General features: G+C 33.7%; 2 protein-coding genes and 1 long non-coding RNA gene across 3 annotated transcripts; 1 reads left to right on the top strand and 2 right to left on the bottom strand.

Moving 5' to 3' along the window:
• Positions 1-6020: 6020 nt before the first annotated feature.
• Positions 6021-7792, bottom strand: LOC127266485 (uncharacterized). The gene is made up of 7 exons (XM_051296743.1): positions 7754-7792; positions 7472-7669; positions 7289-7330; positions 7222-7235; positions 6902-7082; positions 6539-6817; positions 6021-6458 (listed from the first exon to the last, which is right to left on the bottom strand). The coding sequence occupies exons 1-7, from the start codon at positions 7790-7792 to the stop codon at positions 6201-6203; spliced, it is 1011 nt and encodes a 336-aa protein (XP_051152700.1). The 3' UTR covers positions 6021-6200.
• A 4342-nt stretch (positions 7793-12134) lies between these two features.
• Positions 12135-14409, bottom strand: LOC127266519 (uncharacterized). The gene is made up of 3 exons (XR_007842152.1): positions 14064-14409; positions 13071-13153; positions 12135-12667 (listed from the first exon to the last, which is right to left on the bottom strand). It is a non-coding gene; the product is annotated as an uncharacterized LOC127266519 (long non-coding RNA).
• A 2482-nt stretch (positions 14410-16891) lies between these two features.
• On the top strand, positions 16892-21943 carry LOC127266571 (probable LRR receptor-like serine/threonine-protein kinase At1g67720). The gene is made up of 9 exons (XM_051296853.1): positions 16892-17083; positions 17280-17844; positions 18924-19393; positions 19923-20058; positions 20137-20208; positions 20290-20358; positions 20508-20579; positions 21320-21391; positions 21489-21943. The coding sequence occupies exons 1-9, from the start codon at positions 17014-17016 to the stop codon at positions 21529-21531; spliced, it is 1569 nt and encodes a 522-aa protein (XP_051152810.1). The 5' UTR covers positions 16892-17013; the 3' UTR covers positions 21532-21943.
• The last annotated feature ends 2784 nt before the right edge of the window (positions 21944-24727 follow it).

Here is a 24727-nt window from a genome sequence, read left to right as displayed (position 1 = left end):
AAATTCAATTTGAGATATAAGAATCCATTATGTCAATGCGAAAGATACACTGTTATTAAAGTTGTCGGTCCACAAAAGATACCGAAGGTAAATTATTTTGTAATTGTAAGTTTGGACAATTAGACTTTTTTTGTTGGTAGAAACATTTGAATCCACAATTAAAAAATACAGAAAATCCGCACAAAATACATGATTTCAATTAAATAAGACGAACAAAAATAATAAAAATATACTTTGAGATGATACGAAAGAAATATCTCAAAACTCAAAACTAAACTCTCAACTAACAAACTAACTAATTGAGTTGGGCTTAGGGTTAGGGCTTGGGTATGGGTATGGGTTTGAACTCAATTTGGTGGCTGAATAAAAGTAGGCCAATTTTATTACCTATGGATCCATTGGATTAGACCAATGCTAAAAATAAAATTCCTAACCTAAAATATATATTGCTTTCTCTAAAAAAAAAAAAAATATTTCCTCCATTCTTAATATCATGACATAGTTACGGTAGACACCAAAATAGGTATAATTAATAATTAATTAAAAATTATTAGTAAAATTAATTACAATATAATACATGTACAACGGCACGGTGCTTCAACAATTGGAGAATGCATTTGTTTTACTTTGCATATTACATATGAGAGAAAATAAATAAATAAATAAAGAAGTAAAAAAGAGAACAGTTTAGGAACCTTATATTTCCTCATGTTTAGTATTTTGTCCGCTTCAGTGTGGACACGAGAATTTAGAAGGAGTATAATTAATAAATAATTAAAAATATATTAGCGAAAATAATTATTGTATAATAAATGATTAGTATAACTAAAATTATAAAAATTATAAATTAAATTTTTTAAAATAAAATTAAAGTGTATAATTTTTCGGACAATTGAGCATAAATCCCTCTGTCCATTTATCAATTGGGATTCAGTTACTAATGATAAAATATTTGTCTGCACTCCCCCCTTTTTCCTTCTTCGTTCTTCTTCCTTCCTACTTGTTTTTTTCTTCATTTTGTTTCTCTTCGCGCAAAAAATTCTTCTCAATCCGTTGTCCTCTTCCGTGATCTTGAAAGCCACATCCCGCGCAGGTAAGGTTCTTAAGTGTTCGTCTGATTTTACATCGCCGCTTCTTGTCTGGTTCGATTGAAAAATTCCCTAGGGCACTCTCCGACTCCTGTTCCGGTTCCCTGTCGTCGGCGGTCGGTTGATTCGGTCGAAGAACTCCCGAAGGCTGTCACCGGTTCCCTCGCCCGTCTTTCTTGTTTTCCGGTGAAATTAGATGTACCGGGTGTGTTTTTGTATCGATATCTTAGTTGGGAAATTATTATTTGGAAGAAAATGTTTGGGTATTATTTTGGGTGATTTTGATAATAAATTTTGTTGCTATTTAGGGTTTAGGGGTAATATTTATTTTGTGAAATGGGTAATTTGTTGCTATTGAGGATCAAGACATTACTAGAATTCCGTAAGAACATATGATTTTAGTGTATTATGTGTAAGATTGTCTAATCGCCCATACGACCTAATATAGTTCATACATCCACTGGTTGGATCGTTAGGTTCCGATGGACATGGAGCAAAGTAGTTTGAAATTATTAATTATATGTTCCTATGAAGGTGAGCATTATGTAATTGGTTTAGAAGAGGGCACCACGCTCGAGGATCTTTACCGGAATCTATCGAAAAGATGGAATAAGGTGAGTGTTGAGGCGGTGAAACTCCAATATATTGCACCTATTCAGAAAAGCTGACGTTATTATGTGACGATGATTTCGCCAATATGTGGAAAATGCATATCTTGTTAAAGGTAATGTTTGTGGATATGATTGCACGGTGTAAAAGCGAGCACCAGAGCGTGCCTCTCCGAAGCACGGTTGGACGCAGGTACTTTACTCATCATTTGTAATTAAGTAGTCTTTATTCAACTTTGTTCTAGAATGCAGTCACAATTGTGCCTTATGAAAGAATGCAGTCTGTAAGCACTTATAATGCAGTATGTAAGAATACAGTTTGTAAGCACTTATAATGTCATGTTCAATACATCTAAAAACATGTTGTTTATAGGTTACGTTAGTAATAATTCTTTCATGATATTGGCATACAACAATACCGTGGTATATTGTTGCGATGTTGTTTGTAGGTGGTAAGTATCCACCTCCGCGATTTTGTAGCAACGCGGTGCAGAACGAACCACGAAGAGATTGTAAAGATATGTAGTGGGGATATAACGTCTTGAAGGTATTTAACGATTTTCACTCCTTCTTTACACGCCACTGTCAATATCCTCTAGCAATCCGGTTTAGGTAGATGTACCATGATCGATGTGTTGAAATTTCCGTAGCCCGTGGCATTTACTGCATCACGTAGCCTGCTGCGGTGAATAGATGCAGTTGTTCTTTAAATACCCTGGATGACACGGTAGGTAACCGTAGACACCGTGGACATACTCGGTTGAGTAAGATGGGTACCCATGTTTTTCTATTTACGAAGAAAAGATCTGTTACTATATAGAATTAGAACTACTTACATCTGACAGAATTTTCATTCTTATTATTGTATTTGTACTGCAAGGGTGAGACCGAATGTTCGGGATTGAATGAAGATGGCGCATGTGGTATCTTTATTCCCGACGAAAGTACTAGTCTGATTGCAATGCAGAGATGCATTGTCGGGGAAGGTCAGACATTCAAGGGACCGCAGGAGTTTAGAAAGTTATTGAAGAATTATTCTATTGCCACTCATAAACACTTCAAGTACCAAAAGAATGATTCGAGCAAAATTATTGCGGTGTGCATCGACAAAGGCTGTGGTTGGCGTATTTATGTATCCTTCCATGCTTGTGATGCGTCATTCAGCATTCGTAAGTGCAATTTACATCACACATGCACTCTGAGTCTATTGCAATCAAGTGATAATCCAACAACCGATGCGAATTGGATTTCTGAAGTCTACAAAGATAAGATACGCTTTATGCCAGCATATAAGGCATCCGAGATCCGGGAGCATATCCAAACAGATTATAGGATTGACGTGAAATATCATAAAGCATGGCGTGGCAAGGAGAATGCCATAAGGGCAATTAATGGTGGAGGTAGAGACAGTTTCTCACAATTTCCGTGGTACTGTCATGCACTTCGGGAGTCAAATCCGGAAAGTATTATAGATTGCGAAGTTGAGCAGGCAACCAAACATTTCCAGCGTCTTTTTGTTTGTTTAGGTGCATGCCGGCTGGGTTTTTTGAGGGGTTGCAGGCCCCTACTCTTTCTTGATAGGACGCATATAAAAAACAAACACAAAGGGTGTCTGCTAAGTGCAATTGCAGTGGATGGGGATGATGGGATGTTTACTTTAGCATTTTGTGGTACGTAATTTGATATTAGCTACGGTTGTCATTTTGTTAAAATGCTGGGTATAGCTGTTCGTGTGTGCTGTTTTCCATGCGATTTGTTATACGTTGGAAACATTTGTAGTTATTTGTATTCTTATTTGTTGACTTGCAGCTGTGTCTACGGAAAATAATGAAAATTGGGAGTGGTTTTGCTGGAAGCTGCGATCTGTTTTAGAATGTGAGGGACGTACGGATTGGAAACAGTACACATTCTTCTCGGATTGGCACCCGGGTTTACTAAAGTCAATCCCATGCTTCTTTTCTGGAGCACATCATGCGTACTGTCTTCGACACTTAGTGGACAACTTCCGTACCTAGGTATATGTATGTCAATATTAATTTGTAATGAACATCACTGGTTATGATCAGCCAAACAATGTCTTCTTTTTTTAGGTTATGCGGAGATACCCAATGCATAATAAGAAACGATGGACCGCTGTCTTCAACAAGGCCGCCTATGCTCCGTTGAGGAGAGATTTTGAAAACCACATTAGTTCTGTGGTCGAATCAATGCCATTGGCCCGGGACTTCATTACCCAATCACACCCAGAATGTTGGGCAAATTCACTATTCAAAGGCACTTGTCGGGGAATAATAAATAATAACATTGCTGAGTCATGGAATAGTTGGGTGAGATCCGCGAGGTCAATGCCATTCGTTGGGATGTTGGATGCCATTAGAAGGCAAGTGATGGTAAAGATGAATGAACGCCGCGAAAATTCGGAGATAATGCACGGAAGGCTTTGTCCAAAACAGGAGAGCAAGTTGGCACTGTTGTACATGGCGTCTCGACGGCTACAGTGCAGTTCATCCTCTAGAACTGTATTCGAGGTAACCGATTGTAATAAAAGATACGCAGTCGATTTGGAGGCACACAAATGCTCTTGTCGAGAATGGAAAATGTTTATATTGCCCTGCAAGCATGCCTGCGCTTGCATTGAAAAATGCAGTATGTCAATTTATGATTTATGCGATCTTTACTATAGCATTGAATGCTACAGAAAAACGTACCAGGAACCAATAAATCCCGTACCGACGCATGATATGGACGTGATTGTTGAAATTCAGGCGGACCAAATTCACCCTTTTCCGTAATCTGTCCAATCAGGCCGGCCAAAGAAGCGAAGGCTCGAGTCCCAACAGGTAAAGAATCCACGATAATGTGGTCGTTGTGGGTGTCTTGGACATAATAGAAGAAGTTGCAAGCAACAAATAGATTAGCGAACCTTTTTTTCATTGTACATCTTTTTGGCTTCCAAGAGTATATATTAAGACAGAAGGTATGGATTCAATAGCTATATTGTAATTGCTTTTTTGTGTCTCTAGGATGTAACCGGTTGAATCCACCGACTTATTTGCAGTAGTAAGTGGTATGTACCCCTTTCACGCAGGTATATGATGAAGTTGTGGAGGTTCATAGTTATATTCTGCAGGTATATTTTTCATGTACTGAGGCATTTGATGATGTAGCTCTGTAGGAACGGATGGTTAATATAATATCTAATTGTTTTGAAGGTACATGCTATCCTATTTTTTGGTTATTACTAGGAGTTATAGTTGTATTAAACTCGTCATACTAACCAACTGCATATGTCATACAACTTAAGTATTTGTTGATGCATTCTTTAACCATCAGTAGTAAATACATGCTATTTGAAGTAAAAAAAGATTGTTTCCCCAGCCACAGGTAACCAGGGCATACATAATTGCAACTGAAGTATAATGTCACGGTTGTTGTAAGTATGCAGTAGCTTACGGAGGGTATATGCATTAATGATTCCAACATATAGGGTTGCGGTCCGAGTACAAACCATATCTCATTTTGTTTCTACGGTATTTAAATTGTATTACCGTGTAATAACTTGGAGGCGTAGTATTGATTAAAATTCAGCACACAGCTAAGTACCAGACTTCCACATGCCACACAACTATATTGTGGTTATATTATCGTGTCTATTCTATTGTGTTCTAATTCAATTAACGGGTAAGCGATGTAAGTTTTAACCGTGGCCTAAAACACGCCATTCAAGATTATAGGGTTGACGAGAAACACTACCATGGTTAAACCAATACACTCTTACCATCATTTCGTGAATATTTTAAGAGAAAAGGCCGAGTCCCCACCCGCAGGATACCAGAGCATTTGAAATGGTAACGGAAGTATAAAGTCTATTTCTGTAGGTATATAATAGATACTATAGGGTATTTGTATTAATGACTCCGTTACTTATGCATCTGAGCCGAGTACCGGACTCGCTGAACGAGGTACACAGATTGCGTACGCGGGTATCTGTGTTGTAGTTGTAAGTATCCTAGTTGTAGGTATAGTAGCACTTATCTGTAACCACGTGTTTCTTAGCATTTCGCAGGAAATAGTTGATTGTAATCTAGACGTTGGCCCACACGCAATTACTAGATACCCATGTCCCGCACAAATAATTTGTTGTAATATTATCATGTTGTTTTAGTAGTGTTTGTTTTAAATTAACGGGTAAGCCCTTGCAGTTTCACCGGTCGATTAAAACATGGCGTCCAGTAGGGTTTCATGAGAAACGACGACACGGTTGAACTAATTCAAAGTGAACGCTATTTCAGTGATCAGTGCAAAAGAAATGGCCGGTCCCACAAACGCAAGTGACTTGAGCATGTAATATATAAATGGAAGTACATACTAGTTTAACGTAGGCACATAAAAGCTATCAACGGGTATCACCACACAACGCAGGTATATAATGAAGATGACAAATCAATCCACATAAAAGACATTTACCAATTCCATCAGGGGTTGGATATTGTTCCATCGGGGTCTACGTTTCAGAGGGGGGACCTTTCAATATCCTCGCCGCAATCATGTATCGGTAGCTCTTGACATCACCGAAGTCCTCGCCGAGGACGCCCACGACATTGACATCTGGACCTGCCCGCGCATAACACTCTGCGAACATGCAGACTAAAGGTCCACAGGCCAGCGTTTCACCCTGGTGTCGGCATCTAATGTACTCGGGCGTGTCGCTGACCATAGGCCATAGTCGTGACGCGTTCATGTACAACGATAAAAATCGCGTCTGCACAAATAACGTTACTCTTTCGTTAAGGAATTCAGCCTACCCATAGGCAATTAATTATGATCATTCGACAAACGTACCAATTTCTTTGCATTCCCCTGGCCGAAGGGGTTGCGCATTGAGTTACATTCCAACACAACGCGTTTGACGGTATCCAATATGCAGAGATGCCAGTGGAACCGGGTGTGTACGGGTAGAAATATGTACCGGCACCCAGACCGGATTTTGTCCATGATTCCGACGATCTCTTGGCCTACGGTCACTTGTAGCGAGTTGGAAAACGCGAGCACATTACCCCTATTGATGATCGGCTTTTTCGCTCCCCTGTTTGGTCGTGATAGCGCGTCGTTCACGGCTTTCTGAAAATCAAACACAGCAACCAACGCAATAATAACAGTGTGATTTGTAATACTAACCGTATAAATTTCAAATAGGATACTCACAGCTACGAACCATGGCACACAACCACACCGCACCTGCGGATTGTGTTGGAGCTGATATTCATTGCTGCATAGATGATGTAGGTACGCGTCGATGACTTCGCCTTTCACAGCTTCGTCAAACAGTAGTTCTAAAACGGCATCAGACGAGACAGACACCACGCCCTGCTGCCATACAGTGTCCCTACAAGATGATAGTCGCAAACGGATAAAAACATCAATTGAGAAAAATATATAAAGCCTTAATAGTGAATAGCAATACCGGACGGCGAATGACGCGAGAAATTATTCAATGGTGTTCGTCTCATCCTCAGATAAGGTACCCTTTCCACAATAGCTGTCGTTATTGCGATATCCCTCCCATTTTTGTGCTCCAGAGTATGCTACAACCGTAGCATCCAAGTCTCCATCGTCGCCGACAACAAATAGTTCCTAAACCAACAATGAAGATAATCATGTTTCCGTATGTATCTGTATTTATTGTACAGGTATTGACTCAGAAACACTGGGTATTTAAGAATCTATCCGAAGTATTTCAAGCCAGACGACTGATATTTGTATCAAACTACGTACCTGCTCATTATTGACGTCGGCCGCTAACTTTCCTTTCGCCCTCCATGATTTTCTGGCTTTCTTAATTCGCGGTGTCGACACAAGTGTCACAAATTCAGGCTTCTTCTTTCTCTTCCGATCCTTACGTGCCATTACACCACGTACGATCGATGAATCTGCGGCCCTGCTACAAGTCTCACGGTCGGACTCATTGGCCTGCTACAATTTCAACAAAGCAAACAATCATTCAACAGATAGACAACTACGACTTACAAATTGTACTTACTATATTAATTAGCTTACCTTGACATCTATCGGTGCAATATAAGGAACAATGGCCATCAGTTGGTTAAACTTTTGCAGGCCATCAACCCCTTCGTCATCTGACTCGTTTATCGGATCAACTTCGGCCAAAAGGATGTCCATTTTTTTTTGCTTCGTCGCTCGGTATTCGTTCGCTCTTCCGCTGCCTCGTCGGGATCCTTCTCAGTCTGACTCTCCTCCTCCTCAGTTTGTTTCTCCTCCTCCTCCTGACCCTGACTCTCCTCCTTAGTTTGCTTCCACTCCTCCTGACCCTGTTTCTCCTCCCTGTCGGCCTGCTTCTCTTCCTCCGAGTCCTCTTCGGTCTGATCTTCCTCATCCCCGTGCAGTTGTTTCCTCTCTGACTCCACAGCCATCCGGTCTGCTGTCTCCTCCTCGCCATCGCTCTCATCTTCGTACTCACCTTCACTGTCGTCATCGACAACACCAGCTCTAGCTCTTTGCAATTTATGAGCAAGTTTGGCAATTGCAGCGTCTTTCTTCCGCAGCTCCACCTTCAATGCCGCAATTTGCTGAGCTGCTTCCTGCAACATATGTTAATAATGTCATATAAGAAATTATTTTATCAATTTACAATGGTAGCAACATTAAATAATGCATTTACCTCTTAAGCATGGCAAATTGCACGAACAAACTTTTCTTCCGTGCCTATCCGATAGAATTCCTGAATATCTGACCGCTTTAGGGATGTCAATTCACCAACTGCATGAACCCTGGACATTGGACCGAGGCTATTCAGCTACCGAAAGAGATGCGGTACCTTCGGAAGGCACCGTGCCTTGTCCAAAGTTGGAACCCTCTCATTGAACCAAGCCTGCACATATTGTAATAGACATTACTGCCAACAATAATATATATTGTGCAATATGCCAAAATAAGTAGAAAAAATTAACAAATCCGATATTACATTGCTTACAAACAAACCGGCGGTGCAGCCTGTCAAATATTCTTTCCCGGACTTGAAGTCGCTTATAGACTTCAACAGATAACGGTGACTTGCGGGTCCCCACGCATAGTCACCAATCGCAGTCAGGTTTTCCACCAACGGTAACAAAAAAAGGGGTACAAAATAATTCGCAGAACAAAATAAAATATTTACAAAAACAAGCAAAATAAAGAGACGGGCAATGTCCGCAACAGAAAGAGGCTCCAGCCCCTGCAACAGAGCCTCACGCAGCTTCTGCAACACCTAACCGCGGGTTACAGAACGCGGCTTGCTCCCAAAAATCCGAACAAACCATTCGCTTTCGACCGATGTGTGTTCGGTCACGTAGACTCCTTTCGCATGTAGTCCTAAGACTACAGAATATTCCTCAACTTCAAAGGGAAGCTCAATGTCACTTCCAATCTTGAAGGACATAGATTCTGAACTAAAGCTATTGACGAGGGCAACAAGTCGGTGCCACAGAAACTTCATTTTCAGGCAATCTAAAAAATGCCCGAACGGGATCATTTTTATGGTTGTGATGTGTTCGTCCATCATGTGTTGCTTCAGTTTCCCCACCTCATTATGAAAAAATGGTAATGCAAATCAGTTAATTACTAATTTGTGCTTTTTCCCTGGCCTGTAAGTAAAAACCATAAGTCCACTTTATCAAAATATCTAATTTAGTTAAAAGTTTTTCACAATTTATCAGGAGTAAAAACGCATTCCGAGTATACAATAGTTCTATACAGGTATATTACTTAGCAAATTAGACCAAACAAATGAAACTCCTGGTACCTAATAATACCATATTTGTCAACCCACAAATATGACTAATTACCGAACAATCCACCAAAAAACTTAAAATATGCAACTTCGAGTAACTAACAAATATACATCTCCAAAATTAACAAAATCAAAGGTAAAACAAATATAATCACCCAAAATCGGTGCATAAATAGAACGCCAAACCGGGTTTCCTGGCCAAAAATTTGAACAATTTCAAACTCGTTGAACAAACACAACACCGAACACCAAGGGCACCTCATCACCGAACCGAGGCATACAAACACGGGACCAAAGCTTCTACCCCAAACAATCGAATAAACTACGGTATAAAATTCGATTGTCAACAAAATCATAAAACGAAAAGGGTTTCAACCATAAACTTATTTCTTCGAACTCCTCGTGGGGGATCACGGCGGGTTCGCTCACTACAAAAAAATATCAATTTTGTAACAAGATTTTCTCGTTGTTAAATCCATTTTTTCCGTTACTAATGATATTAGAGACGGAATTTGAGATGAAATTACGTTAGCTACGTGAACTTTAGGAACGGAATTCCGTTACAAATATACTAGTTTTTTGTAGTGGCTGTTTTCCTCACCATTTCGCTCAACGAATGTGTTACTGCTTGATCGTCGAGTTCGCGATGGTCGATTTGCTTCTCGAAGAACTAGGGCTTGGACGGAGAGTGGGGGAAGTTAGGGAAGGTTTCAGCTCTTAAATCGTACGTATTTTTTGTGATTTTTTTTTTTTGAAAAAAATCACAAAATAAGGTTCGCAGTATTTAAATGGAATTATCTAATCGTATACTGGGGGTAGAGCGGGAGGTAATGTATGTATATATTATAAAATTGGAAGTATTTATTAAACAATCGTAAGTACATGTTGTATATACAACTGTGATTGAGTGGAAAATACAAAAAGGGAGTTATAACATATCTAATCAATAAAGTAGGGTTGCAGATCAATTAATTTACAATGGGGACTGAATTGCAAGTAAATTAAACTGATAGAGATTTTAGTCCAAGTCTCCCATAATTCTTTTCCAAAAAAAGAAAGTGACAAAATAAGTGGGACGGATAGAAATGGAAATGTGGACATGAGAAGTAAGGCAATGGAGTATTTTTATTTTCGTATATTCTACATAATTTATTACTCTCTCCGTCCACACACAAAGTAAACATTTACTTTTGGCGCGATGTTTAAAAAATAATAATATTTTAATTATAGTGGGTAGTTAAAAGTAGTAAAATGACATTTTTTGCCTTTGCTTTTTGGTGTAAAAGTAATGATGTGATGTAAAGTAAGGGTATTTATGGAAAAAAATGAGGTATTTAATGAAATGTTTACTTTGTAATTGGACGTCCTAAAATAGAAATATGTATACTTTATAGCCGGACAGAATGAGTACGTTTTAGAAAAATCATACTATTTTGGTCCCAAAAGAGTTGTTTTATTTTTTTATTTTCGTTCGTTTCAAAACAATTGTTTGTTTCCGTATTAGTGAACGTGGTCCCCACTTTACACAAAATTATTCTTACTTTTCTCCAACTACTCATAAATTATTACTCTAATCTACTTTTTAAATTTTTTAAAAAACAACGGTAATTTAATCTTTTATATTTTACTTTATAAATTACTTTCAATTAAATACTATTATTCCTTCGTTCTCGTGTCAACTCCTAACAAGACATTTTTTATGGACAGAGGAGTATATTTAACTGTTAATTCTACTAAAATCCTTGATTCGCAAATTACTTTCCTTGTGAGTCCTGTTTATATTCCTTGTAACTTCTTATTTCTTCCCCACAATTCCCAATTTACAATTTTACATATTTTTACCAATAAACTTCCAATTTTGCCCTCAAAGTAATATTTTATTTATTATTATATATACCTAGTGTAACAAAAACCCTTAATTTATGTAAATAATTATTAATTTAATTTTTTTTTTTCAAAATGACTGCGAGCTAGCGGTATAGAATGTTCGAAGTATATATACATTCACTTATTTATAATTTATTAAATCGAAGATTAATATTCTTTATAAATATTTTGTATTAAGATTTAATTGTTGCAAACATTTAAATACATATGTGATTTATTTTTTATTCGATCAAAATTAATATTTTTTTATAAATATTTTGTATTATTATTTAAGAGTTGCAAATATAGTATTTCTTTTATAATTATTTACTTTTTATATTTTTTATCTATCCACTTATTTATTTATGTTAATGGTAAAAAAGTGATATTATATGAATAAAAATTAAAAACTTTGTGAAGATATGAAAAAAAAAAAAAAATTGAAGTTAATAAAACAAAATAAATAAAAGTATTTTAGGAATTTCAAGTTTATATGGAGTAAAGAAGAATAAATTAATAATAATTGAGAATAAATAAGAACTTAGTGTATAAAAAGTAAATACAAAAATTGAATTTAGAATTAGACAATAAAGTAAAAATTACTCATATTTTAATTATATTTAAAATTTTTATAATAATTATCTTATTTTTAATATATAATTATTTATATTATATAATAATTATTTTTATTTAATACAATTTTTTATAGTTTCATTGCTACTAGAGTACACGATTTCATCAATCTTGTGTATATGTTATGACATGGAGTTTCAAAACTAATACCCCTTCCTGCAAACATTTAAAATTGTCTTATTGTTACTCAAACATTTAACTCGCATTAAATAATAAAATATAAATTATAATTAACTGACATATCATCCCAAATTTTCATCTTTCTTTACACATACAAAATTGTCTGACTTTATTTAGACACCACGCGCCGGACCCCCCGCGGTGCCCGGGACCCATGAACCAGATCCACAATTTATCATGAATTTCAAGCTACCGTCTACCATGATCCACCTACTACAACCCACAACCCATCACAAACTATGAGCCACCACCTACTACAATCCACAAAGTTCAAAACCCAATTTGTGTCCAAAATTCAAGATGATCGGTAATCCTAATTGATTCTTGAAAATTTCAAAAAATTTCTCTAACAAGCAACTGATTTTTAAAACCACCCAACACGATCCACAACCTGTCACGAGCTACAAACCACTATCTACCATAATCCACCTACCACGATCCACAATTTATCACATGAGCTATGAGTCATCGCCTACCACGATCCGCAATGTATATAGAGTCACTGCCTATCATAAACAACCACTTTTATAAAATAAAATATTTAAAAAATATTTTTTTTATTAGAAATAAAATAATGATTTAAAAAAATATATTGTAACCATGGGTATGTTTCATTTTATCAAGTTTGAAAATTGTAGGTTTAGATTTGATATTAAAATAAAGTATGATGAGATGTTTTATCAATTGTGAGAGAAAAAAATATATTTTTTTCAAACAAAAATACAGAATACAAATAGTAGATAATTGAAGTTTGGAGTGTAAAAAAACACAACCTATATTTCTAGAATTAAAACTACGTAAATACATTTGTAGATTAGAGATTACCTTATTTTATTTTTTTTATATAGACTGCAATAAAGTTTGACAGCAAAGTAATTTGACATATGTTTACAAATTTAGAAGATTCACCTGTTCAATGGCTGAAGGCCAAAAACAAAGCCAGACTTGCGCCTAGCTTTTTTCTGTCCAAGAAGAGCGTCCAACAATACCATCTGCATTTTTATAACAATTATCGTAAATTTCAACAATAGTCTATGAATTTTAATAATTACAAGGCTTGATAAAAAAAAAAAATACTTGAAAAAAATGAAACAAATAAACAAATAGTGAAATGTGTATATATTTATGCTTTGTCTAGAAATTCAAATTTTCAAAGATTGGAGCTAGCTGATGAATTACGATAAAAAGCATACTCCTCCTCATGGCGAAGAGCAAAAGCAAAATAAAAGTAATAATTTTTATAGCTTCCATATGAAAATCACAAACATACTAAAAAATTTTCCTATTGACATTTTAAATCAGGGATCTTTACATATGCAATAAAGGGCGAAATGAAAGGCTACCATTTCTTAATAAGTGACCACAAATAACATATAGGGCATCGAATCGGGGTAAAAAAATTGTCAAATTATTTTTCGGCACACTGAATTAATGATTCGGGATCCTCACATAAGTTCAAATAGTAAGAAACCATTGAAATCAGCCAAACAAAAGCAAGATTCTCGATTGAACTATAGCTTCGAACAATAAAAATAAAAGATAATCAATTCTTGCAACTAATTGAGCATTTAGGAATTATCAAATCTTTATATTTAGTCTGATGGGAATCCAAAGGCAAAAAGAATTGAAGCGCATTTCATACTGTCTACTTTCATTTAACAACAAAAATTAACATTCCATAAAGAAAATCTCCCTTAGACAATGTAAATCAACCAACAAACAACAGATCTACAATTCTGATAAAAAATAAAATGTTGTTCAATAATGGCGAAAAAATACTGAAGTTAGGGTAAAATTATTGTAAATAAATATGGAGCATTAACAATTAGGGATGAACATGTACTAAAAAGTACTAAAATTTTTGGATCTAGATAAGAGTTAAAAAGATAGATCGAGGCTTACCAAATTTCCCGATTCCGCCCAATCCCAAACTAAACCGAAATGAATCATGCATCCCCGTTGTCGCAGCGGATGAAGCTATAGACTTTAATTCGTCCATGGATGACGAAACTGTACCCTCAGATCTGAGTTGATGTTGCAGGCAGGCTTATGCGCTCTTCCAAAATCGATTTCGAGTTTGGTAAATTTTGGGCAAAATGAGAAATGGACTTTAGTGCGAGAGATTAGATAGCAGTGGAGATAGAGATTTAGGGTTAGGGAGAGAGGGCAAAGGAATCCATGGCTGCGCTGGAGGGGAAATGGATTGAAGCGATGCAAAGGCTACAGGGTTAATTAGGGTTGTGATATAGTCTATGGCTCCTTTCACCCACCGAGCGCTTTTACATTTAGGGTGTGTTCGTTTGTAGAATTCTACCGTTCATTCAATTTTTTTTTCCCAAAAGCATCAAATCAAACACCTATTTTTCATTTTTTATATTATACTAAAAATTAATTTTACATTCAAAACATTACATCAATACCTATTTATATCACATCATACAATTATTCAAATTCAAAATTTTTACTATTCAAATCCTAACTCAAAATCCAAACCCCGAACAAACACACCCTAAACTGATTTTTTGGTGTTATTCGTAATTATTTAAAATATATTATTATATTTTAATTTTTTAATAAATAATTTAATTTTTTTATTTTTCAAATTTCTTTTATTTTTATAAAAAAATATTTTATATTATTTATTATTATTTGTAAAAATCGTAACTAAAAAATAGCGTTGATGAGCCCAGCCTATTAATTTAAAGATTTAATTGGTTTTTATTAAATTTTAAAATGATTTTTAAAAATATGAAATGACTATATTTTAAAAATTCAACAAAATAAATCTGGATTAAACAGTAAGTATTTGCTGTATGATTTTATTATTATTAATATTTAATTTGTGCGTCAAAGAATTTTTTTTTTTAATTTTAAATCTCAAGTTTTTATTATTTGAATTTAATTTTTTAAAAATATATATATTTTTTTCTAATAAAATATGTTACTATTAAATATTATTTTAATATCAAATTCAAACTAAAATTGTAGTCTAAAATGTTGAGTTGTCTCAAGCCATTTAGGGTTTATTTGTTTGGGTATTTGATTTATTTGAAGGGTGTGTTTGTTTGGAGGTTTGGATTTTGAGTTGAGATTTGAATAGTAAAAATTTTGAATTTAAATAGTTATATGATGTGATATAAATAGGTGATGATACGATATTCTGAATGTAAAATTGATTTTTGTAATAATATAAAAAATGAAAAATAGGTGTTTGATTTGATTTTTTGAGGGGAAAATTTTGGATGAATAGTAGGATTTTGTTAAAAACCTACAAACGAACACACCCTAAATATACTATACATTCCATTTTTTCTCTCATAAATATCAAATCAAACATATATTTTTTATTTTTTTATATTATACTAAAAATAAATTTTACATTCAAAACATCATATCAACATGTATTTATATCACATCATACAATTATTCAAATTCAAAATTTTTACTATTTCAAATTTTAACTCAAAATCCAAATGCCAAACAAACACACCCTTGGAATGAACGGAAGCATCAATTACATTTCAACACGGACAATTATCATTATCTTGCATTGAAATCAACATCGAATGAATGCTAATAAGGAGTAGTTTTGAAAGTTCATTAATTCTTCCGCCCATTCGGTATCCTATCACTACGAGACGGAATCATTTTTATAACGAGATTTTTTTTTGTTTTTAAATCTATTTTTTTTCGTTACTAATTATATTAGAGACGAAATTAATGATAAAATTATGTTAGCTACGTGATCTTCAGGGACGAAATTCCGTTATAAATATACTATTTTTTTTAATGTATCATGAGCTTTCTCCTTAAATTTATTTTTAATTCATAAATTCTATTTATAATTTTAATTTAAAAAATATTTTTGTTACAATATTTTTATTTTAATCATAGTTCTATTTTTTACTAATATTTTATTTTATTTATTATTTTTAAACTGATTTTTTATATTTATAATTCACATTGATTTTAAAAAAAGGTTAAAAGAAAAAAGCTAAAATAATAATTAAAATAATTAAAAAATAAAAAAGCAACTACTAAAAATTAGCATGAGATTTGGGGTGTGTTGGATCTCCGACGAGATGTCTTGGTAACAAAGTTATCATTTTTGTCGTGTAAAAGATAGTTTTATATGGAATAAATTTAAAATCGTAGAGTTATAAATTTAAATTTTGACGCCTTGAGATCCACGTATCACACATGGGATGTGTTTGTTTGGGGGTTTGAATTTTGAATTGAGATTTAAATAGTAAAAATTTTAAATTTAAATAATTATACGGCTTGATATAAATAGGTGTTATACTGATGTATTGAATGTAAAATTGAATTTTAGTATAATATAAAAAATAAAAAAATAAAAATTTTAATTTAATGTTTATATGATAAAAATAAAGAGAGAACAGTAAATTTAAAATTCAATCCCGAACAAACACGCGCCAAAGTTTACTCATATTACACTGATGAAATAAAGGTTAGAAAAATTCTACACTATAAAAGAAATACAAATATATCATTCTTATACAGTACAACAAGTCCCAGCTATGGCAAACTATACTTCTCCAATTAATCTACTCCATTCAAAGAACGGGCCCCACATAAATGAACGGTTCCGATTGACACAACCTTAGGAACCCGTCAAGAAATGCTTTTGACTTTGGCGATGCTTCTTTCCCGCGTTGATCAAATGCTTCACCCTCTTCCCTTCGTCTTCTTCCCCAGTTCGATTGCAGTTACAGTTGCAGTATTCTGCCGACGCCTGACCTGACCCATTCATCGTCCTCCCTCGTTTAATTGCAAATGTGTACTTTAATTTCTCCGCCTCTCCTTCCCTCCTCATGTCTACCCGTTCACCATGATCGACCTCTTCATCTCCTACATGCTCCTGCTCCTGCTCCTGCATTCCCTTTCCCAACCAGTCAGAGGTAGTTTTAATTTATTTATTTTTTTTAAAAAAAAGGGAAGAACAGTAACGGAAGGGGTACATCATATGATATCTGATTCTGTGTTTTACTTCTACACTCGCTCTGCAAAATTTCAGCAGTTCTATCGATTTCGATATTATTTGGGTCTAGGGTTTCTTAATTTACCCCCAAATTATTCCCTGATTTAAATTGGCAGGCGTGCTTATAGACTGTGGATCCAACTTCCGTTCCTCAATCAACGGCCAGGAATGGCTGCCAGACACTGGCTACATATCCACCGGCACTTCCAAGACGATTACGGCGCGAGGGCAGTCCCAAATTCTCTCTACTGTCCGTACATTTCCTCTGCAGGGAAATCTCTTCAGGAAGTTTTGCTACGAAATTCCTGTCAATAGAGCTCAGAAATACTTGATCAGGACGACTTATTACTATGGTGGAGTGAATGTGAATGGGAATAGGAATTTGAATTTGAATCCTCCAGTGTTTGATCAGATCATAGATGGGATATTTTGGGGTGTGGTGAACACAACTGAGGCTTATATGAAGGGAAATTCGAGTTATTACGAAGCTATTTTTATGCCAAAGGGGAAGAATTTGAGTGTGTGTTTGGCTGCAAATGCTTACACTGATTCTGACCCTTTTATATCTGCCCTTGAAGTTGTGGTTTTGTTGGATCAGGTTTATAATTCTACTGATTTCAATCATTATGCTTTGAATTTGATCGCCAGGAATAGTTTTGGGCATGATGGGCCGGGGATTCGGTGAGCTTTGCGATCTTGTTTATTTCTATTTGATGTGTTGAAGTAGTTTTTGGGTGAATAATTAGCTTTTTGTTATATTGGTTTTGTGGCTAACCTTATTTGAGTGAATGGTTGGGAATTTTTCGTGTTTGTTTTGTGTTTTTGGATTTTCATATCGTTACTTCTATTGAATTGTCTGTGCATTGTTTGTTATTGTTTAAATAGTAGTATTGTATTCATCTGAAAATTCGAAGATTACATGCTTGTTTATTGTTGGCATGTGGAATTTGGATTATTGGATTGTTTGATTCTTAGTGTACAATGATTAAATTGTTATAGTAGTAAATTTTATACTTTTCCTGTTCATAAAATATATGTTCATTTGAGTTGGACATTGGTAGTAATGAATATAGTATTATATTAGTTGATTGTGACATAAAATATGAGTATTTTGAAAAATATACGAATGAGTTAATAAGGTGAGAGAATTTTGAGAAATTGAGTGTGTAATGGTTGTTGTGTATTTGTAAATAAGTAGAATATTGAATAGGATAAATTAAGTAGTGTGTAAGAGTTTGTTGTTATAGATAAAAAATGCATATTTTTGTTTGGTAAAATAAACATATATTTGGTGGATGTATTGACTTCAAGTTGCTCCGGTGATTATAAATCATGTTTGATTTTTCAAGAAGAGTAATTAATCCTCGGTGGTTCTCCCATGTTATAGACTTGCTGTATTTAAATTCGAAGAAACCTTGCTTTTGCATTCTCACAAGATTATCTCATCAATGCAATAATGGAAGAAGAATCTTGATGGCTGCAGATCCTGTGATGATCCGGCCAAGTCAGTATAGTGCTAATTTGATTGGGTTAGCATATGCTATATGGGTGACCAACATATATTTATACTCTGTGTTATAAGATAACATATGTTGAATTATAATATAATATATGTTGTATTATAAATATATATTGGTCATTCCTATAGTATATGTTGATCCGGTCAAATCAGTATCATGCTGACTTGATGCCCAATCTTGATCATGTTGTTTTGATAGTTTTCCGTTGTCTAGCTAAGAAAAGGTATGTTTGTTCAACAGATACCCTGATGATCGTTTCAATCGCTATTGGGAGCCGTTTGGACAAGACACATTCCCCCAATTGAGTTCACAAAACCTCTCTGTTTCAGGCATATGGAATCTGCCACCTCAGAAGGTGTTCCAAACACGATTGGCAAGAAGCCAGCCGGAACCTCTAAGGCTAATGTGGCCTCCAAATCCTCTTCCAGTCGTCGTTCCTCCATATAACTATTCCATTGCTCTTTACTTTGCGGATGATCAAATTTCACGCAGCCCAAGAACATTCGATATAACCATAAACAGGGTTGATTTTTACAATAATCTGACTCTAACTCCATCTGGGGTCGTCATATTTGCGAATGAATGGCCTCTTGCTGGAACAACTGACATAACCTTGTCGCCTGCTCCTCAATCTACTGCTGGCCCTTTAGTAAATGCTGGAGAGGTTTTTCAAGTGATTCCTGCTGGTGAGAGGACTCTTGTGCGCGATGGTACGATGCTCTACTCATAATTTGGCTGTGTGACATATAACAATATAGATTTTATTTTTTCCTTTCAGATTTGCTCGTGTGTGTTTTTAAAATGATCATTTTTTTATATATGTTTATGCTTATAGCCTTGAAGGTTGATTGAGCTTTGAATTTTTTGAAATTTTCTAATTTGAATTCATTCTGAAATCAATTAGCATGTTGAACTTTTCGAATTCGCACAGCCTTTGTTCTTCGTGTTAGGTATCTTTGTGGGCTTCAGCCGATCATGGCGTGTGAGATCATATGAATTTTGCGGCTATGTATACAGAAAATTTTGAAACTTTCGGTATGATTCATCTAAGGTAACTTTTTCAAGAACATCATATCAAATACAAATTTTCTTTCACAAAACATTAGTAACATTTTACTATTTTTTTTTTTTCAAAACTCCAATCTATATAAACAATATTTTGTTAATTTATTTTCTTAGCTTATCTTATGAATATAATTTCTAAGTATAAACAAAATGTTGTGGCTTTCTTATTCACAGCAATTGCCATGGTTAGTTTGAGAAATAGCTTCAGAAACCCTCCGATTGACTGGAAGGGCGATCCATGCTTACCTAGCCGGTACTTGTGGACTGGAGTAACTTGCTCTCAAGGACCTCGGATTCGGATAACTATTCTGTAAGATTCTTACACACTACTTAATACATCGTAATGCTCAAACTAATGGAAACTCGTCGTACTCTCTGTTCTGTTCAGAAACCTCATGAGCATAGGTCTTGAAGGCTCAATTTCTCCGAGCATTGCAAAATTGACAGCACTGACTACTATGTGAGTTATTACATAGCTGCGATTGATATACTTACACTTACATCTATATATCTTTTGTTGATTGCTTCTAGATTTTAACAGCTTGCTCGGAAATAATACCTTGCATGGGACAATTCCGGACCTGAGTTCATTGAAGGAATTGGCTATTTTGTGAGTTAATAATCTTTAGATTTTGTTAGATATCGATTCATTTGAGTTCGATGAAAAGGGATATACTGATCCAAGGTTTTGCATTTGGTTAAAATCTTCTACTTCGCTTTTTTATTTTTTTCCTCAATATGATAAAATTTTCATTTTAGGCATTTGGAAGATAATTTGATCAACGGGATACTTCCTCCGTCGTTAGGAAACTTGACAAAGTTACGTGAAATGTAAGTTATATGCTTGTTTCATTTATTTATTTATTGTCGTTGAGTTTGAGTTCAACGATGGACTTACGAATAGCTTTTGATATAGCTTATCCCAAAATTCCTTTGACTTACAACATGTGCATGATCTACCTATATTTACTTAAATTAATGTGTAAATGCCCATTGTTTGTCGAAATTTTAGCAATTTTGAGGATTCGTTTTCTTTGATTTTCTTTTGATATAAAGTATCTCAATTTTCCTCGAAAACACTATATTCAATACACATTCTCCATACATAACATTCGCATTCAATAACTATTTCATCTCAAAAACATTAAAATTTAAAATGCATACATGTACGCACAAAACATCATAGGAAAACTCCGTCGTGTTTTCATTTATATTTTGGTCTGTTTTTATGATTTTTATATAATCTTCTAATATTCAATTTCCTAATTTTTGTCAAAAAAAACATAGCATCTAATATTAATTTTTTATTTAAAACATCACATCCAACAAATTTTTCATTTGAAATAACATCAAAACACAGAACACAATAAAGAATAAGGAGTGAACAACTGTCTTTCGATTTTAAAAATTTTGAGAAAGAAATGGATATTGAATGTAATATTTTTTTAGAAAACACAGATGTAAGCATAGTTTTGTCTAAATGTACAAGTTTGTGTTATATGCATTCTGTTGGCTTGAATTGTAACTTTAAAGACTGAATATATGTTTGATTTTTTTTTTTTTTTGCTCAGCTTTGTGCAGAACAACAACCTATCGGGTGATATACCGAAGACACTTGTTCAAATCCCGGGATTGACACTAAGGTACCCTTCCTTCAAGCTAATACACCTACACTACTATCATAAATCTTCGATTAGAAAAAACAACCAAAATGAAATATTTTTCTTCTTATCTTTTCAGATATACTCCGGGAAATCCATCAATCATTCCACCCCCGTCATAAGATTGTTTGATCAACCATTCTTTTGGTGGCTAATAAACAATTCTATATCTTGTGGATTGAGGTCAGTCTTTTTATGGTTAGTCCAACTGCATTTCGAGATAAATGTTTGTTTATTGAGTGAAGTAATGATCGATTGTTGTCGAAATCTCTTAGCCTTTTTGTTGGGACTGTGGTGCTTTGTGAAGAAATTAGATCTTTTTGAAACCTTTTCTTGTGTAGTTCTCAGCTAGAGCTAGTAAAGAATGCTTCCTTTTTCTGATCTATGTGGATATCCAACGTTACAAAAAATCAGCTTCAGAGCTAGATTCAACACCTGATCCGTCTCCTATTATGTTGTCCTATTCGAATTTTAGGGAAAAATTCATAATTGTCCCATGCGACTTGTCATGGTAACATTTTTGGCGGTTGTTTGTGCGCGGAATTAAGTTATTAAGTATTGTGCTGACAACACTTTGAATATTGACAGACATTATACATGCGACTTGTCATGGTAACATTTTTTTGGCGGTTGTTTGTGCGCGGAATTAAGTTATTAAGTATTGTGCTGACAACACTTTGAATATTGACAGACATCATATAACATATAAATAAACAATACAAACTTTGTGATAATATAAAATAAATACTATCATATGAATAGACAATGGTCAATGCATAATAATATTCCATAAAACATATATTATCATTGAATTCAACTCATAATATATATATATAGAAACAGCACACCATTAAAATATGATTTTACTGCACATGATTGCAGTATAGTGTTGATTAGTTCTAATCAATACTTTAATCAGTCCCAACACTTTTAGTCTAATTATTAGCTTTGTGACGTATTTGGTGCAATTCAAATAAAAATATTTCGTATTTGGTCCAAACGGCAAATAATAGGGCCTTAATGTATATATTTAAATTAAACATTTATTTTTGAAATTGAATATAAAAAGTACTGATATTTGTATAATAATAATAAAAAATAGAACAAACATAAATGATAAAACGTGTCAATTCTTCTTATACAGAGGGAGTATTTGATTATGAATTCATTAATATACAATTTTAGTGACATTTTTTTCTCTTTTTCATAGGAAAAAAAATATGCTATAATTTATTTTAGAAAAAATAAATATTTTACGAAAAATGTTCGTACTATTAAAATGTTGACTTACATATTTGCACGTATCGTAAATTAACAACTTATCTAAATTTGGAGTGAACCGAAAATATCAGATAAAATTTTTAGAAATCAATTTCAATAGAGAATAATTTAATTTACATGTTTACTTACTATCTATTTCTCTAATAAGATCTTTTATGTTTGACTCTTAAAGTAAGAAATTACTATTAGTTAAATTAGTATTTTTGGTTTTTAGGTCGCTTTGGTGAATCATGTGAATTTTGTATAATTAAGATAAAAAATGTAATTATATTTTTTCTTAGTATTTTCAGCTTTTAGGGCAGGGCCTAAATAATTTTAGATGGCCGAAAAACAATGCTGATTGAATCCGTTGGGTTGTCCGACTAATATTTTCTAATTTTGAAACAAAAAATGTTTATATAATATATATATATTGTACTTAGGATTTTTAGGGTCTAAAACAATATTGGTTAGTATAAACATCGTCAATTGGTTCATTGGGTTGTTTTGTACAAATATTATGAATTTCATCGAATTCCAAGACAAAAAATAAGTACATATCTTTTTAACGTTTCGGGTGTCATGACCTTAAACGACCATAGATGACATAAACATTGATGGTCATTTCATTAGATTGTTTCAAATGAATTATGTGAATGTTAAATATTTTATTAGTATGTTTTATTTTCAAGACTAATAATCTCCGATGGTCGAAAATATAGTTGCTATATTCGGTTGATCATTTTAGATAAACCATGTAAGTTTTGTCAAATAAAAAGAAATCATATTTTTAAACATTTAGGATGTTTATGATTCTAAACGATTTTATATATGACCAAAAATACTGCCATAGGTCACTTGCCTCGCCTAGTGTGACTTGCCTGTCGAGCGTAGTTTGCATGGTATTAGGTTCGGCCGAAGGCTTACTCAGTGCGCACTTTCGATAGCGACCGCGAGTTCTCACGTCATTAAAAAAAGTACTGCCGATTAACAATTAAAATGATTTTTTTTTAAGTATATATTTTGTCATTTTTTGTTATTCAAAAAAAAATATTACCTTATTCAAAATTCATTCCAAATTTTAGATTTGTATATCTCTTTTTAATATATATATATATACTCAAAACTGCATGTTTATTTATAAAATTAATTTTTATTAATATAAATAAATATTTATACTTCCTACATTTAGTAAGCATATATTTTGTCATTTTTTATCATTTAAATAAAATTATCCAATTTTTTTTAGTAAATATGAATTTCATTACATACTATAAATATCTTCACATTTATATATATACTCAATTATAAAAGTAAAATAGTTTTAACATGTCAAAACCATCATAAACTTAAAAAAAAAGTATTAATTTATAAGTGGAAGGGAGATTATATTTTATTTATGTGTATTATTTAAAATTTTATTTTTATTCATATTTTATATATTTTAAAATCAGAGTATTATTTTAAAATATTATTATTTTTATATATTTTAAAAATATTAAAAATCGATTATTTTTTATATTATAAAATAATTGTAAAGTTAAATTATAAATATATATATCAAATAATTTTAACCAAAAAGTGAAAAAAATAATAAATATGGCCTACAATATGATTATATTGAAAACATGGTCGTGAACATGGCTGTGTTGAGAACATGAGCAGGAACATTGTGTTGAGAACATGGGCATGAACATGACTGTCGAGAGCAGGAACATGGCTGTGTTGAGAACATGGACAGGAACACGGCCGTGTTCAAAAGTGCAGGGTAATCAACACGGCCGTGTTGAGACCAACACGGCCGTGTTGGCTGCCTGGAACACCCAGTCATCTTCTGAGTCATCCAACACGGCCGTGTTCAGTCCCAGTCAATGAGACTAAAATTGATATTTTCATTTGAGCGAGACTAAAATTGATAATTTTTTTTTAATGGGACCAAAATTGATAATTTTGATATTAAATAAGACAAAAAATAATTTTTACTCTGAAAAATTATATTTGAATAATTATTTGATACGATATAAAAAAAAATTAAGCTAATATTTTAAATATAAAATT

Source organism: Andrographis paniculata, unplaced genomic scaffold (genome assembly GCF_009805555.1).
Source record: "Andrographis paniculata isolate CXL003 unplaced genomic scaffold, ASM980555v1 Contig76END, whole genome shotgun sequence".
Lineage (NCBI taxonomy): Eukaryota > Viridiplantae > Streptophyta > Magnoliopsida > Lamiales > Acanthaceae > Andrographis > Andrographis paniculata.
The sequence above is the reverse complement of the archived record's forward strand: the minus strand, read 5'-3'. Positions and strand labels throughout refer to the sequence as shown.

What these genes read in the sequence shown, in the direction of transcription:
- LOC127266485 (XM_051296743.1), bottom strand. Translation starts at nt 7,792, where the DNA reads ATGGCCATTGTTCCTTATATTGCACCGATAGATGTCAAG. An exon ending in TTGCACCGATAGATGTCAAG is followed by an intron (nt 7,670 to 7,753) that starts GTAAGCTAATTA and finishes TTGAAATTGTAG; the next exon opens with CAGGCCAATGAGTCCGACCG. An exon ending in GTGTGCCATGGTTCGTAGCT is followed by an intron (nt 6,818 to 6,901) that starts GTGAGTATCCTA and finishes TTTGATTTTCAG; the next exon opens with AAAGCCGTGAACGACGCGCT.
- LOC127266571 (XM_051296853.1), top strand. Translation starts at nt 17,014, where the DNA reads ATGATCGACCTCTTCATCTCCTACATGCTCCTGCTCCTGCTCCTGCAT. An exon ending in CATGATGGGCCGGGGATTCG is followed by an intron (nt 17,845 to 18,923) that starts GTGAGCTTTGCG and finishes TTTGTTCAACAG; the next exon opens with ATACCCTGATGATCGTTTCA. An exon ending in CGGATTCGGATAACTATTCT is followed by an intron (nt 20,059 to 20,136) that starts GTAAGATTCTTA and finishes TGTTCTGTTCAG; the next exon opens with AAACCTCATGAGCATAGGTC.